Source organism: Pygoscelis adeliae, unplaced genomic scaffold, assembly GCF_000699105.1.
Source record: "Pygoscelis adeliae isolate BGI_AS28 unplaced genomic scaffold, ASM69910v1 Scaffold402, whole genome shotgun sequence".
Taxonomy (NCBI): domain Eukaryota; kingdom Metazoa; phylum Chordata; class Aves; order Sphenisciformes; family Spheniscidae; genus Pygoscelis; species Pygoscelis adeliae.
Genome location: NW_008824411.1, coordinates 2,242,809 through 2,260,605, shown reverse-complemented (window position 1 = coordinate 2,260,605; position 17,797 = coordinate 2,242,809). Strand labels below are relative to the sequence as shown.

Sequence of the window (17,797 nt, the reverse complement as noted above, 5' to 3'; positions counted from 1 at the left end):
AGCTCAGGGATGTAATGCTACAACGCAAACACCTCCATCCCCGGTTGCTCTCAGCCTCGCTTGTGCGCAGACACACCGAGGAGCCTTGTTCTTCCACCTGGAGAGCTGACCTTCAAAATATAAATGGTTAGCTTGCCGTGCTAGCATGCTTCCTCATTCACTGGCATAAACAGATGCTACAGATTGATTTGTCCCCTGATCACTGTTGGAGTTGCTGACTGAAACACTGAAGGCTAACAGTTTTTTAATTGAGTTCCTTGGTGTGACCACCCATAAATTGTTTTAACCTTTTTCAGCTTAACCTTCTTCACACACAGACTCTCTAGGTAATGCAAGGTTGTCACCAACGGTGTCTTTATGCATTGTGTCTTTAACAAGAAGTGCAAACATACCTGTTAGATTCAAATCATTTTGGAACCAGTTTGGAGGCTGCAGTGTAAAGCTAAATTCATCAGTATCCTCAGTTGCCCTTGATCGACCACAAGCCTGGGAAAGGTCCCCAGCAGACAAAGTATACATACACACACACACACATACACACAGATATATATATATATATAAAAAAATATATATAGCCCTTAAGAGGGTGAAACAGCATAACGTATATTTCCATTAGAAATGGGGGGAACTTTTACATTGACACAGCCCCCTTGTAGGACTTACCATGTACTCATTACATTAACTAGTGCTAAAACTGTTGCTCCAGCAAATCTCTGCCTCCTTCACTTGCATTATTAGGCAGCCTTTTGCAGCCAAGTTATAGTAGAAAATTTACTGAGGGTATACAGTTCTTACTAGCGCTTACAAAAGTGCTGGTACGCAAGCCGTTCAGAGCTGGATTTGCAAAGCGTGGCTTGTTTCTCCCAGTGACTACTTTACTGTTGGTACCATTATTTGCATCAGTGTCCATAGATTCCAAAGAACTTTGAGCCCTGCAATGACTACTGTGATTTTAGGTACTGTCTCTATCTATGTCTATGTGTAGTTAACACACAAGATGAAATACTCAAAGTTATTAAGTGCAAAAATTTGCAAAGGCTGCCCGGTGTAATTTTCAAAAGCTTCAAAGTAATTTGGATATGTAATTAACTTAATTGGAAATTAAAATCCTGACTGCAAATTCCAGTAGGGATCTATCAGCATCTTTGAAATTCTAAATAAAATAGAAAATCTGGCATATTGTTACTGACCCAGAAATCTGATAATTTCTTCAGACTAAACAGAAACAAGTCAAAGAAAATCTAAACTGTCTAAATGAAGAAGTATCACCTTCCCTCAGCTGAACTTCAGTGGCTAGCCCCATAGTTTCTCAGACCAGGTATTTAAATGTTGGCAGATTTCTTGAGATAGTACAGAAAATTTCTAAAGAGTTAGCATTTCCTCAACAGAACTGTCTGTTTGAGAAGAAATGTCTTTTATCTCTTTCAATATATAACTATGTAACTATTTCTATATGCATATCCTTGCCATGTACATACACAGAGGTTCTTCTATTCTGTTGAAAACTGCACGTTTTGTTCTAGTCATCCAGCCAAACTCTTATACTTGAAGTGAATTTATAAGTCTAAATGCACAATTAAATTCACAGCTTAAAGGCAAGTATTAATATAATCTATATTTCCTCCTTTGTACTTAGTTATTTTTTCTTGCATTTCTTGCTGATTATCTCTCTTTAAAGAATTCTAATGTTTCCGTCTCCATAAATTAGTCCAGCACTATGTATAAGTTAACACTTTTACTCAACTAGAGGACAAAATCTTTGCTTGCTTAATGGACCCAAAGGAGATTAAAAAGTGAAGTACCTGAATTCATGAGTGCATTTACAGTCATAAACCCTTCATTACTAAGGTAATTTTGCACACCCAGTACTTTAAGAGATTAAAAAAATAAATAAATTACACTGAGTGAGCTGTTGCCAAGGTGACAGAAATGAGGTGATGTGTGAAATGACTGAACTGAGGTGGCAAATGATAAGAAAACAGATTCATGACAGACAGCATGTCTAGAAAGGGAAAGGCCTAATTATAGGCATCTAGGGAATCTTATCCCTCTCTTCCTTCCTCTACTCCCCATAGTGATAAGTCTCTAACCCATAGGAGACTTATCAATATGGATGTTTGAGATTCACGCTATAAATGACTTACCCTGACGACAGTTTTCTTTGTACTAATCCAAAGTATAAAATAGCTCTAAACTGAGAACCTCTGTCCCTCTCTGAAGCGAAAATCACAGAGCTGTGAAGCAGAGCCCGTGACACCTAGAAGAGGGAATAAAACTTTTACTGTGCTTCCTTCACACTCAGAACGACAGTATTTGGAAGCCTCACTCCATATCCAGTTTCAGAAATCCTGACATGTATGAGTGAGTGTGTTTCTTCATGTATCTATTCGTTAACACTTCTGATATTTAGAAAACAATGCCATTTATTGCCAAGACTTTAAAGACATTTATATAAAGGTAAGAGATGTACAAACAGATCTATGTCCTTTGTGCATGTTTGTTCAATGGAAAAATATATGCACAGATATGATTTTCCCACAGGGTACAAAAATTTTAAATAAAATTTAGCGGTACTAAACCAATACTGAGTGTTGTTTTGAATGGCATCAATCTAAAATAAAATGACCTGCTAATATTAGCACTCACTTATATAATTCCCTGTATAGAAAAGAAAAAACATACCTTATGATGACCGGCAATTGTGGCAATGTGAAGGGCTGTCAAAGCTCCATACCCAACTTGCTGAATGTCAGCTCCACCATGCAGCAGTGCTGTTAACAGTTCCGCATTGTCCTAAAAGGTATGCATTTAAAACATGTTATTTCTGGGACACAGCTCTAACAATTACAGGGAGGGAGCCAAAGAGAGTTGTATATGTCTAGGCTTCCCCAGCTATTACACTGCTGCATTTCAAGAAAAGAGACTAACCATGACCCCAGGAGCACAAGTGTGCAAGGAAAGGAGTGGAGGGAAGACTTGTCCCAGGCAACAGAAGTCTCTCTTTTGCTATACTAAAGCCTGTATCTTTAAAAAACAGTCTCTATTCTGATTTTATGATGTCTTTAAAGATCTCTCAGTCTCCAAGCCATTATTAAGTGCTCACACAAACTGTTTAAATGTCAAAACACTATAGTACCTAACATAGAAGAAGGGTGTCCGAGGAGTTCCAGGATAAATATATAGCATGTATGCCAAATTCTGAACCGTGAGCTTATTTTTCATATTGTTTCACTTCTTTCCTGTCATGCACACAACTTTTGCTATGACTTCTTCCAGATATAACAGCAGCAATGGGCACTATCAAATGATTGTAATAAGAATAAACTTGAGAAACACATTAAGAATCATAATTCCCAGGCAGTATGACTGTTAATAAATGCTCCTTTAGAAATAGTGACATTAAACACAGAGAAGTAAAATGATTTGTCTGGGGGCAATGACAGAACTCACAGGAGAAACTAGGCCATCTTTCTCACCATCACTTGTTCTAACTGCACCAACTAGAGCTATCATAATTTTCACTTCTTGGGGATCTGCCTTCCATCATCATCCAGACCAGAGGTGAGCCTTGTCCAATTTATTTTCATTGTTTCCTAAGAAGAAATGCACACAACACAGGGGCAAAAGAGATGCTAAAAGCTCCAAACTTCCTCATTGTTCTATACCTCTTCGAAGCAGACACTAAAAGAAGGGCAAGAATGAATCAATGCCAGAGAAGCAGCAGTTAAAATGTGTCTGTGAAAGCATAACATTTGTTCATACTGAAATGGTTTTCCTATTTCCAGGAAATAATAGGAATTTCTCTTTGATAAGAATGGACAGATCACTTTTCCTGCCAAATAGTTTTAGATCAGGAAGCATGGTACTTGGTTGCATAATGGATTGGACATTATGCAGCCTGGGAAGACAGGATGAGTTCGAACTATCTAGAAATGTTCTGTTCTAATTAGTGACTCAGTCCAGTTTTCCTAGTTCTGTTTCACTGTTATGAAATGTAACAAAATATTCAGATTATAGATAAGAAGAAGTGAAGGAGTTTCACAAGAAGTTGTCCTGTCTCAACATACATTGCTTCATTGTTTCTGAGGTATCTCTAGGGTCCTTTATATTTTACTTAGAAAAGAACTATAATACGACAAAAGCTGTTGTTGGGTAACTCATGGTAAATCTTAAAGTCTTAAAATGTCACTTAGGGGAAAAATGTTATATTGCATTTTATTTTAGATCCAAAAATTCTCACTAGTTTGCTTATCTTTGTGCAACCTGAAAAAGATATTGGATATTGTATCACATCATTTGAGTGATTAAGTTGCTGATATAGTTTTTTGCCTAAGTGGATGCAAGAGATATATCAACTTTACAGTGCAGGGAAAACAGACAAAACAAGATTTGATAGCAAAGTGAAACTATTCCCCAGTAATGAAAACACCCTAGAAATATGTTATGAAGGTCCTTTTAAACAAAGGAGTTTTTATTTTCAACTAAATTATTAATTGGAAACCATTCACTGAGATTGACATTAAAGAAAGGCAGAGAAATTCTTCCAAGGCAATTGGCTAATTATGCAACATTGTGCATGGGGGAAAGTTTCTTTTATGATTGCTGTAAACCATCACTTCATCCCATGATGTATAAGATTTGATTATTGTAATCACTTTATAGCTTGCATAGCTAATTGGTACCAGTGGTTGTAAAATTAAACTAACATAGGAATTCCAAGACATAATGCAAGATACAACAAGTGCTCATATTATAGTAACTGGGAGAGGAAGGTAGCTTATGGTGCAAATATACAGAGTTAAGCCATGGAGATGCAGAGCATAAGGCATCCATGGCATCCACAGCATATCATAACTTTTAGGTATCTGGCTCCATCATTGAGTCTTCAGCCTATTTAATAACCACCCCTTTACACACCTGGGCCAAGTTCAGAGTTCCAGTGATGGGATTAATGAAATCCAGCATTTGGAGCAGGAAATTGGCTTAGCTTGTCCATAGCAAACATTGGAAATAAGGGCGTGTCTTTCTTCCCAACTTCAGACAAAATTACAAAAGCTGCTGCTTGCATCTCTTCTTTCTTTCCACTCCTACCCACCTCTACAACAGCTAAAACATTGCTACCTTGCACAAATAATACTGGTGACTGTATGCCACGTGTCCCAGGCAATACTGTCATTACTCAACCTATGTTAGGCTTTCCCTTCACTCTCACTCTTTTAATGACCCTCCTGTTCATTTCCATGGGAAAGTTGATTGCATGCTCACTCCAGGACAGCCATAGCTTACTGATTGGCAATATGAGTTGGAATTCTCTCCAAGAGAGACTTTGGTCTTCTCTCTGGACAGATATTCTAATTATCAGATTATTACCTAATAGAAGGCAAACCATCTCCTCTTCCACAGGTGAGCTTTTGAAGGAGAATGTCTGTGACTGTGATTTTTTTTTAATCAGGCATTTGGGTTAAATATCATCTACCACATCTGTGTCCTCTTGTAACAGAGTGAGGAACACCACTTATGGATCAAGAGTGGCACACGGGTGCCAACCTGCTTAACCTTCTATCAGCTTTGAACATACAGCAAATCAGAATGGTATCTGTCATGCAAGCTTTGCAGAAGAAATAAGAGGCTGTTATGACCTTGTGGCACCTATGGGACATGTAAGGGTTGAACATTACAGTCTAGACTATAAACTCCTAAATTTGATCTGAGTTCCCTCTAAAAAGCTAAGTGCTATAGGGGCTAGCCTATATATGGATTAAGTTTCTAAGATGCTTCATCTCAAAATAAGAATCATAACAATTCTTTAGAAAAATGCTCTCTTTGTTCACTTTATTCCTTGCTACTGTTATTGTTGAGTCTTAAAAGATAAATATAATAGTGAAGAAAATTAATATTGAAACTGAATGTGGAACTTGAGGAGGAACAATGAAAAAGAAGCAAAAAAGAGAGAAACTGTAAAATAAAGTCCTTTGAGATTGTTTCTATTAATAGCTATAAAAATAAAAAGAACACTCTTCTATCTTGAGTTGCATTGCATGATTTAACCAATATTTCCAAAGCAATATCATAACCTTGTGGTTGATATTGCAAAAGCACATGCTGATTTCCTGTGCATGGGCTCTTTACAGGTCATTTTCCAATGCACCATAAATGTGAAATTTATATTTTCGCCAGAAGTAGCAACTAGAGAGTTCAATTAGATAGTTCAGACTAAGCTGCTCAGTTCTGATTTCTTTTCATGAATTATATTCAAACTAATTTACCTTATAAGCTGCCAAGTGCAGAGCTGTAAATCCATTTCTTGTTAATCTGGATGGGCGCAGTCCTTTTAGCATAAGAGTTCTAATATGTGATTTGTTACCTTTAGAAAGAAAAAAGGAAAACAAAGTCTTTTACAGAAAATAGCATGCAGATGAAGTAAGAAACTTCTGTGTGAGTTTGAAAGCAAAGAGAAATAAGTAGCTCATCTGCTGACCTGAGGCAAGCCATAAAATATATCTTGTGAAACCTCAAAAAGGAATTTGGCACCATATCCTTATCCACTGGGACAGTTGCAGATCTGGCCATGTACTGGCTCACTGTTTGTTCACACTTTAATACGAATTTGTTAAGGATAGTTGACCTTCTAAAGAAGCAAACTCCTCTTTTAGCATCCAGACCATGCTGCAAAGAACTCCATAAACTAGCAGATGTTTCCAGAATCTCTGGTTTCTCAGACACTTAACTCCTTTGCCCTTTCAGAATGGAAGCACTGCTCTCCCTCTCTACTCAAAATTATTACAGGGACAGTCGCTTTGAGGGATGCTAATGAATGTCAGCATGGACAGGTAGCTTTACTCTTAGCTTTCTGATGCACAGTGATGATCTCAAAAAATGTATCTGCCTTCTGAATACTTATGCCAGTAATCAAGGACAATGTCGGATCTTATAGCTTCTCTCCCTCCTTCAAGTATTCACATACCATACCTAATGATTTAACATTGTATGTTTTCTTAAACTTCCTCTCAGCAATCCCACCAATTGCTCTAATGTTACCAGGTACTGATGTCATCTTTGGATATGATCTTGCACTTTCTGAAATTAAGAGTAAAGATACACTCACTTTTCAGCAGTGCAGGATCAGGTCCTCCTTCATGATAGCATCTAACTAAGATTGAGCAAATTGTTTATGCATGTTATTAGTAAGTACTTTGCAGAGCTGAAACCTTAGGGTAAAATTCTCTTTGCCTCCCTCAGCCAATTTCTGCTGAAAATTGTATAGCAAGTGCAAAGTGTGTGCATGAACTAATGACTCACTATGTGGGTAACAGAGCAGCAATGTGGATCAGAGTGGAAAATTCCATCGTTAGTATGTTTTTATGAACATCCCAGAAGGCATCTTGCACTCTTTTCTTGTGTACTCTGATTTGCTATCTGCAAAAATCCTATCAGCTGATATTTTTCACTGAAGCATTTGAGTTATTTGTCTTTTAATCACCATGAAATAAAATACAGATATTTTCATTATACTAGAAAAATAGATGTTGTATGTATGGCAAAGTATTGCTAAAACTAGCTCCCTAGCCTGAAGTCTGTACCATGTACAGAATACAGAAATTTAGAGCAATACTAGATCAGTATGGATTGATTAACTAATGCATATAGCAAGTAATTTTGAATTAGTTGAACACCTGTAGTAAAACATGCTACGTTATCAACCAAAACTTTTCTTGGACTGAAGAATCAGCTACAATGGGGTTCAGTGTAACTTGATTCAACCCCCTTGGCAATAGAGTTTAAAGTAATGTTTAAGGATGCTTATCCAGCTGTCAACAAGCACAACACAGAAAGAAATTCACTGAAAATATAATCTTCCTGACAGTTATTAGACAGAACAAATCAGTAGCCATGTAAATAGAATGTTTAAAGAACATCATATTTCAAATACATACCCCCACATATGCAACATAAATGAAGAAGAGAGAGCCCATTTTCTGTGCGGTAATTTAAATTGACTTTGCAGAAGGCTTCATCAGAGCTGAAAAAAGAGATTTTACAGATGATTACTGTTTTCATCTTTCAGCACAGTTTCTTTCATTTGGAAAAAAATTTAAAAAAGAAACCTCAATACAATTTTTTTTGAGACACAGGGCTAAATTTATACCAGTTTACACTCTGTAAATCTAGAAATACTTTACTGATATCAAGTGAGTAGTCCAGATTTATTGTTTTCTGAACAATCCTGCTATTCAGTCACAGTATATACATTCTAAATTCAGCTAAATTAGAGGAAAAAAGAGGAAAGACTCTTTAGAAATATAAATAATCCATACAAAAACAGTTTCTTTATTAATGCAATAATAACTAAGAAATATTTTAAAAATCTATGTATTTGTTCTAAAATGATGAGCAGGACATGCACAAAACTAGAAGCAAATAGGTCAAGTCAAAAGAATAACCAGAAAAAGCCTTTCAGAAAGTAAGTTTATGTCCCCCAAATGAGATCATAGAAACACTGTACAGCCAATACATGGAAACACTACAGAAGCACATACACGGAAGAAAGGTAACCAAAGCTCAGACAAAAATTTGGCAATGATTAAAGGAAAAATGTTTCTAAAGCATTTTGAGGAATGAAGTAGTCTTTCTAAAAGTTACATTTCTGGCTGAGGATTTGCAGTTCTAATAGCACACTGAGTCCTAAGAAGATCTGTGGGTGTCTGAGATCTGAGAGGACGACAGGAGGAGCTGGAGTGGGGCTGGGGAGCAGCCGTGCTAGGATGGGACTCTCACCTTCCCTCAAAACACCCAATACTGACAGTTATGTTAAGGCATCAGAAGGAACATGGACCTTGTAATGTTCAGCAGACTGGTATAATTTTATAGCACTGTTTTTCTGCTTTGGTTTATTGCACTGGAATGTGATATATTAAAACAGAATTTTAAAATAAGTTATAGATCCTCATTTTGACTTCCTATTAACTTGTATTTCTGGTTTTGATATAAACAATTAAAATATTACAGTTTGTACTCACATCCTACTAAGGAAAGGCATGTTTGCACTTAAAATTCTCAGACAACCAAATGTCACTTACATATTGTGATGCTGACAAAATGAAGCTCAGTTTAATGTTTAATTTTCTTCCACATTTTTGGTACGGTGTTACATTTTCATATAGCTTAATGATTTCATGGCGCTCTCTAGGCCACACAAGGATGAAATGAATAATTAAAATGAAGTGATTATTATTAACACAGTTCTAACACAATAATTCTTAAATAGGATCCATATGAAGTCTGACTCATTAAAAAAGACATTCAACATTTGTATTCAATGCTCTGTTCTTTTTTAACAAAAAAAAAACCCCATACCTTAAAATGTTACAACCTATGCAATTTTATAATTAATTAATTTCCATTCTCCTTTTCCTGTCATACACCACCCGTCAAAGCTCAAAAATAAAGTACTTCATAAAATAAAGCTAGAAAAGCTGGCAGTAAAGGGAATGGATAGTAACCTAAAGATGCTTCTAGTTTTACAAAGAAACATGAATGGTATCTGTGTATAAGATTGTGGGCATTGCGACTGGACATCTGTATTTCACATAGTTAATGCCCATTATATTATGAGAGAGCAGTAACCTCTCCATAACTAGAGCTATACCCACTTCTGGTCATAAGTCCTATCTAAATATGCATTATAGCTTTACTTGAAAAACTCCTGAATGTCTGAAGTGTCACATTTATTTTTTAAACAGTGAAGAGAGCTTCTGAAAAGTGTGAAGGAAAATGATCACTATTTTTACTTACAGATTGTTAAATGATTACCATACTTGAACATTTTAGCTTTTGTTGTCGAGTCTCATGGGTTTCCTTTAGCACAGATTGACTTGCTACTGCTCCGTCAAACATTCTAAGTAATTACATTTGTTGAAAATTAAATACACATAGCAATTAATATTTTTGTGGAGAATGCCGATTTCAGTCTGTCAATAGAAGTTTAGGTTTTTTCCCATTCAGTATAACAATGACCATGGTTTAGCAGAACACTTAGATGTGTATATCTCTAAATCCATCCTGAGTGAGTAGCACTGTTAAACATATTTAACCCGGTTACAATTAAAAAGAAGGCTTTAATATTTCTTTCTCTTTTTAAAATATAAACCTATGCGAAGTTCCCCTTAGCAAGATGGCCCCTGTTAAGCAAGGTGACACTTAGGCCTTTTCTTTCAATAAATATTTCAATAATTTATTCTTTAAATAGAATTCTCTTAGTTAAGTCTATCCTAAAAGAAATTCTGCTTGTTCAATGTGTGTTATCATTCTAAACCAGGAATAAAACCTGTGTTTTCATATTCTTTTTCATGAAGTGTGACAAAATTAATTTGGAAATGTTAAACCGCTGCATTTTTCTGTGTTTTATTTTGAAAGAAACCATTTTAACTTCCAGAATTTGAAAGTTACTTTTCCAGTTTAGTGGAGTGGCTTGAGAGCTATCAGATTGCAAAGTGACCCATTAAACCCACAGAAATTGTACTTTGGGCTCTGAGTATGTTCTTTAGAGGGCGGGCTTCAGGATGGGATCTCCTCCATGCTGAGGCATCCAGTGCCATGACCACTGCAATCACTTAGGGACCGGGCAGAATGAGGAGCACCCATACTGCCGTACAGGGGGAGTGTGTCTCCAAGAATGTCCGTCCACAGAAGAAAATGGTGGTGTGAATTACACGTGTACAAAGTCTTGTGCTGGTAAGTAAATAATTTAGCAATTCTAACTCAAATTAAATGAATTGTAATTAAATATTAAATACACGAAAATTAAATATTTTCCTTGTGAGAAATTTTGACAATTTTTTTCTCATAAAAACTAGCTTTTTGGAAAATACTTTTCTATCAGAAAGACCACTCTGATGGAAACTCCTGAATGCCTGCTGTCATTACTGAGTTTTATAATGTTCAGGAACAGTGCATGATTTGAAAAGGACATGGGCCTGATAAAAATAGAGCATAGTATTTATTTATAAATGCAAGAATTGGACTTATTTTGCCAAAACTGTGTGCCTCAGTGAGATTAATTCTTACATCAGTCTAGATTTTCATATGCATTCCTTATAAGATGGGTATCATGTGTTAAGGAATCTCATTTTTTTATGTCCTAAATGTAAACTGCTTCTGTATGGAACATTTTTTTCACTCATTATAGTCACATTTACCTTTGTTTGGTGACAGCCCTTCATCTACCACTTCCACTTTACTAATGTGGAAAATGTTTTGCTCAGTAAAAATAAAATCTCATTCTTCAAATATGTTTTATCTTCATGCAATTCTTCTCTGACATACTGTGATTAATGATAGTGATATAAGGCTCATCTATTCTTCAGGTTTTCCTTCAGGGGCAACTGAGGGAAAAATAAATTCCAGGTTGTGGGAAACAAGTCCTTTTAGTTAACTTGTCTTTGCTGTAAGATGTTGGGTCTGCATGGCTGTACACACTGTACATATAGATGCACTACAGTGACTGCATGGTGGAATGCGTTGCGTTGTTTGAAGGATGAATTCTGCAAGTCTCAAAATCACAGAATGTTATTGTGCTCTAAAGTCATGTCTCCGGCTTCAATTTTTGTCTTTAGAATTCAATTAAAAATTCATATTCCTAGCACTTAATGTGTGGTTAAGAATCCAGGTTTTACCATTTTAGCTATATACTTAAATTTTCCTCTTCTTCCAGTTTGAAAAATAATAATAAAAAGTTTCAGTTTTTTTAATTAATGATATTCAATTTTAATATGATTTGAGTTCTTATAAACTGGCGAAATTTTAATGTTTTTGTGGGAAAATATTGCAAGGAGTTTTATATATTAAAAGCTGCAATTAAAAGGCCTATATTGAAAATGAAAACTAGCTCAAATGACTACACTCAGGGCCCAGTTTTATCTAGGTGTCCCCCTAATTCCTTTCTGAAGACATAATTACATATTTTAGGGAAATGAAATTCTGACTTTTTATATTTACGGTGGTCTTTTTAGGAAACCATTGCAATAATAGCTCTGAGATATAGGAATAGAATAGGGAAAACTTTTATCCAAGAAGTGACAGGTGTCATGCTACTTATAAACTTACTTTTCACTGTTGCAACTGTTGGCTTTTTTCTATGGCACTGGACAACTTATCCCTTGATCTGTGCATGGGTTCCCTGAGTGTAAAATGGGGATGCTGACAGTTTTTCCTCTGCCAGGCTTTGTCACTTTTGTCCTATTGATATTCCAAATCTTTCAGAGCAGGGACTTTAACAGCTACTTATTTCATTTCCATCAGGCAAATTACCTTCTTTGCCTTAGCTTGCAACAAGCACCCAGTTTCTCAGCCCTAATGTTTTTTAATAAATAGTTTTGTTTTAATAATGGGAGAAAACCCTATTAATTCCTCTGCTGCTTCAGAGAGGAGAAGTCTTCTGAAAATAGCCACTGCTACTGTAGAAAAGTTTTTCATATAGTCAAGACTGATCTTTTACACAGGCCAGATCTGGATTTTAGATACTCACAAAATCTGACTGATTTCATTACTCATGGGTGAAGGCAGCTTTTGGAACTGAAATCACTGGTTGATTCCTCAAGCCTGATTGAAAAAAAAGCCTTTCCCATGCAATGTAACCAGTATCATTAATTCCCACTCCTTCCATGGAAAAAAGCAGTGCTCTTTATCTAAGAAGAAGAGTCTGGCTGACATCTTAACAAGAATTACATGGGGCAGTAAGATAGACCAATAAGCTGAACTGCCAAAGGTCTGCTAACCTTAAAATTGTTTTGTTTCTCTTATATGCCTAATGCAGGAATTAAGCACTTTCACCATATACTCAGTTGTCTTGCTTAACTAAAATGAAGAGTACTCTGGCTCAAATTTGTTAAGATAATTAGTTTTACTACTAAAGAGGCTTAAAATGAGGCAAGTATTGAAGTACCATACTGGATCATGGCCAAAGGGGTCAGCATACTGCAGTGGAAGCCCAGTGTTGTCTTTCACTTAACAGGCTCAAACAGTGATAATTATACTAGCTGAAAGTAAGCATGATGAATAATTTATATGACCAGTTTAGCTTTTTTGAGCTTGTGATTTATTTCTGACTAGAATCCCCTATTTTTTCAAGTGGTTTTGATGTCTGGAATTATTTACCTGATCATTTACTTAACTTATTCACAGTCAGTGAGCTGGGTGTTTTCTCTATTTATTTGAGCTTTTCAGATAATGAACATGTAAGCATGTTACTTGGTTGAGTGAACTTGGTTGTTAGCATGTGCTGTCCAGAGAAAGTGATTACAATCATGAATTTGAAATCAACTTTCAGAAGATAATCTGCTTTTGTGTTTGTTCAAAATTTGTTACTTCTGCAATATTCCTGTCTGAAGAAACACATTAGCAAAACTGAAAGTACACAACAAAATTAGACATCCCATTAAAGCTAATTCATTTACAAAAGTATATAGGTGTTCGTTATAAAATATTGGTATCAGTAATTAACAGCCACTAATTTTGGTACTATGCTGTGGGACTCTGTCCCAGAACTGTAACGACGTATTCCCAAAAATAGACATTAAAGAACATGCATTCCATATGTGAGAAAGTCTTTCCATAAGAAAACACCTGAAACTGAAAATACTGTTTAATAGCAAATACTCATTTGAAAGAAATTCATAAACAGGTTTCCAGAACATTTTACCTAAAAACATGCTTCAGTTCTGCCAGCTCCTTTTCTTTGATTTGCAGGTCATCTTCTAATCGTTCTATGATTATAGCATACGATTCACTAACTTTCTTCTTCCATTCATCTAACAACAAAAAAACCCTGATTCATAAAACACTTCAAAACATATAAAAAACAGGAACTCAAATCATAATGTCCCAGTAACCAAAGCACTTGATTTTTAAACATCCAATCGTACAGTTTCATATATTTTTCTATTAAAGTATGAAAGTTTAAAATAGTACAGCTATTAAACCATTCTTGCTGCAACCAATATAGGCACATACATACTGATTTCATATACAACTAATGCATATGAATCCTTATCAGAAATATTTTTAACTTGAACAAGAGAAAACTTAAACCTTAGGTTGCATTTGTTAGTTCTTATTTCCTAAATCTTAGCATAGACACACAGCATAAAAAGGTTGGAAATTTAAAGGTTTTTCTAATGAAGTATGAGTTAAATCACCACAATAATCTAAGTTAATATGATCTTATACGATTGCACAGAGAAATTTAGTTTACTAGCTTTTTGTCTTCTTTTACAGACCATATATGCCATTTGGGTTAAGCCATGCAATACCTTAACCTTGAACTCAAAGGTAAACTAGCAATGAGTTATTTCCTGAAATATCATTTGCTTCTTACAGATGGATGTATGGTATATTGCATTTAAAAAAGCAACATTAATTACCAGTGCAAGTTTGGGTTGGTCTAGATTTATAATTTCCCATTTGTCCAATATATCTTCTTTGTTTCAGCAAAGTTCTTGCAGTAATATGATTCCTTGTTCAAGAGCAGTGACAGTCCTACTGAAAAATGCTTTTGATAGTCTCTGGCTAAAAATAAACCCTGTGCCAAATGGAATGTCATGCAACAATGATACAGAGCAAAACAGTCTGTGCTGTCAACTGTAAAAAAATAATAAAGGTACCTAACGAGCTTGCTTAAAAATCTACTGTCTATTTCAACAGAAACATTTTCTTTCATCTGTTGAATACCTAAAACTGGTGGGAAGTGGGTAATTTGGCAGCTTGCTACCAATTTTGTAAAGAAAAAGGAATTTAAGAAGCTGAATCCCAAGCATACTTTCAGGATCCCCAAGGAGTGCTGGGGGTCCCCAGTTTGGAGAGGCCAGAGATGATCTCAACTCATAACATTAAAATGCATCCTAACATACGGGATGGCTTTGGAGCATCTGCATATTTTAGTTATGAAGTGAAAATTGTGTTGTATCAGAGAGTACTGACTTTTTGCGGTTTGGTAATATTTGTACATGTTATTATGCCAAGGAAGTCCCACTGAACTAGACTAGGAAATGAGCTGGCTGTCAGGAGTTCAGTATGTTTACTTTGTGTTCTTCTGTGGGTACATACAGAACCACCACAGGATTCACCCTCCGCACACCAACAGGCAGCAGCAGCTCGGCTGGCTAAACCGGCGATCAGACTGCTAATGAAGGACGTGACCTGGAGGAAGCTGGGCTGGTCACCGCTTACAGGCTTACAAAGAAGGGAGGAGACTCTTGAGGTCGTTTTGCTGCTGCTCCTGCTCTAGGTAGAATTTCTCCAGAAATGAACGAGGACACAATCAAGCTGCCTTGTTTGTATTCTAAGCAGACCATGTACAAGACAGCTGAGGACCAGGATCTACATAGATACGTAACTAAATCCTGTGCTCAACCTAATTTGTCCTGTTTGTTAGTATTTTATCTTGGACCCAATGTCACAGTAATGTAGTAAAACCCCCATGATTTGGCTAGCTGGAAGGGTGAACTGAGCAAACTGGGCTGTGTGTGTGCATATACATGCAAACAAACCATGACAAAATTAATCTAGACTGTGTGCACAGATGCATTCCTGGAAGAGTCTGGGCTTAAGAACTGTGAAAGATTGGTTAATAGCAAAATAACATTGCTTTTCACTCACACAGACTGAACCTCTTCAATAATCCGGTTAGCACGAATCTGCTCATCTATTGTCTACCCTTTTCATATCCATTTCCCTGTGTTTTCTATCAAATGGGACTACTTTACACATATTGTCCCAGCCAATTATGGGATTCATGCTGGTTTGTGTATGTGTCTCTTTTCGTCCTTTTATTGTTTTTTTTTAAATTTATTTGGTATACATATATGTGTATAAATATATACACATATATTTATATATTTTTAATATATATTTATATATTTATAGTGTGTTGATTGACCTTGGCAGCTGTTCTGTGTATAAGTTCTTAGTTTTCTCAGTTAAGGATTTCAGGCAAGAAGATATGTAAATATAATACACATATATAAAATCTTCATCATGCTGCATCCCATTGTAAACAAACTTGCACTCCTATGATAGCTCCTGACACAGCACGAGCTCATCCATTTATTTGCACTGATTTACACATAAAACCAAGGATGTATTTCAGAAGACTTTGAACTGCTTTGATAATATGCCCTGTGATATTCAACCAAATATTTGCAAAAAGGTACCCGCCTTGTAACTGATCTTCCACAGCTAGTTGCCAAGCAACTGGAAGAGCTGGAAAAGCAGCACCAAGATGGGTATCTCTTCTCCCACTGCTTTTATTAGCTTAGTGCTGTTTGTTTTTCTTCGAATGTCTAAAATGCAGCCGTGGCTGTGCAGCCAAAGACAAGTGTTTTGTCCATCTCTCCCACCCGCTAGAGAGTACTGGGGTGAAAAGACCTGCCCGGGACACATTCGCTTCAGCACACATCCCCCTCAGCAGCCTGAACTACGTCAGGAACTCAGCCATGCACGCATTTTGTCTTGTCATAGCAGTGGAACTTTCTGAACATCTTCTGATCTCTTCATGCAGCAGAGTATTAATCATACTAGGATTTTTACCTTTGATTGTCAAATAAGATAGATTGGCCTTTTTGTTTATAGCCCGTACTTTTAGGAGCTGCTCTGAAAGAAGGGCCTGCAGCTGGACCAGCCAGAGGTTCCTGCCTCTGACACAGGGTGTCTCAGCAGCTGTCATGGCTGCCATGGCAGCGCAGCACTTGTGCAAGTAATTACGCTCTCGCAGCATTTACTCAGCCTCTGCTGCAGGTGTTGCTGAACTCAGTTCTATCAGTTCTCTGGCATCTGAGACTCAGCCTTCTCCTTTGCACCAAGCGTGTGCATGCAGTACTGCATTACGCACTCTGCTCCACGACTCCTGTGCCAGTTGCATGGTGGCGGAGCAGGAAGGAAACTGCACCAGCACCCGTCACCTGGAACAGCTCTGCCTTCAGGAGTGCTGCGCCTCCCCCTTGCACCCCCGGCCTCCAGCCACCTCCCCTCACAGCGTGGCAGCCCTCAGCGCTGCCTCGCGCCCCAGGGACACAGAAAATACTGGGAGCGCTCCATGGTGCCATTGCCTGCCCTCAGCAAACCTCGTCTGCAGCAGCTGCTGTGAATGCAGCTCAGGTTTGTTCACGGGAGCTGCTAGCACCTGCCGGCTGCAGCAGAGACCAGCTGGTGGGCAGCTGCCTCCTGGGACAGTACGTCTTGTGTGGATCATTCGTATGGCATCTCCAAAGGCAGGAGATACATGCTTGATTTTTCACTTTTCCACTATCGTGTCACATGATCAGGTTTGTTCACGGGAGCTGCTAGCACCTGCCGGCTGCAGCAGAGACCAGCTGGTGGGCAGCTGCCTCCTGGGACAGTACGTCTTGTGTGGATCATTCGTATGGCATCTCCAAAGGCAGGAGATACATGCTTGATTTTTCACTTTTCCACTATCGTGTCACATGATACACCTACAGAGGGTGGAAGCAAGGACAGGTAGCCTGGGAGGAATACAGAGAAATTGTCCGAGCAGCCAGGGATCAGGTTAGGAAAGCTAAAGCCCTGATAGAATTAAATCTGGCCAGGGATGTCAAGGGCAACAAGAAAAGCTTCCATAGGTACGTCAGGGATAAAACGAAGACGAGGGAGAATGTGGGCCCTCTCTCAATGACTTTTTGCCTTGGTCTTGACCAGCAAGTGCTCTAGCCACACTGCCCAAGTCACAGAAGGCAAAGGCAGGGACTGGGAGAATGAAGAACTGCCCACTGTAGAAGAAGATCAGGTT

General features: G+C 37.4%; 1 protein-coding gene across 1 annotated transcript in view; it reads right to left on the bottom strand.

Annotated features, from left to right (window-relative positions):
• Nucleotides 1–14,457, bottom strand: part of LOC103913983 (serine/threonine-protein kinase TNNI3K) — a 96,497-nt gene extending 82,040 nt beyond the window's left edge. Inside the window, exons 1-5 of the mRNA XM_009320586.1 lie at nucleotides 14,418–14,457; nucleotides 13,697–13,805; nucleotides 7,935–8,020; nucleotides 6,267–6,364; nucleotides 2,683–2,793 (exon numbers count right to left, since the gene is read on the bottom strand). Coding sequence (XP_009318861.1) covers nucleotides 2,683–2,793; nucleotides 6,267–6,364; nucleotides 7,935–8,020; nucleotides 13,697–13,805; nucleotides 14,418–14,457 — 444 coding nt within the window. The remainder of the gene's footprint in view (nucleotides 1–2,682; nucleotides 2,794–6,266; nucleotides 6,365–7,934; nucleotides 8,021–13,696; nucleotides 13,806–14,417) is intronic.
• Between the last annotated feature and the right edge of the window lie 3,340 nt (nucleotides 14,458–17,797).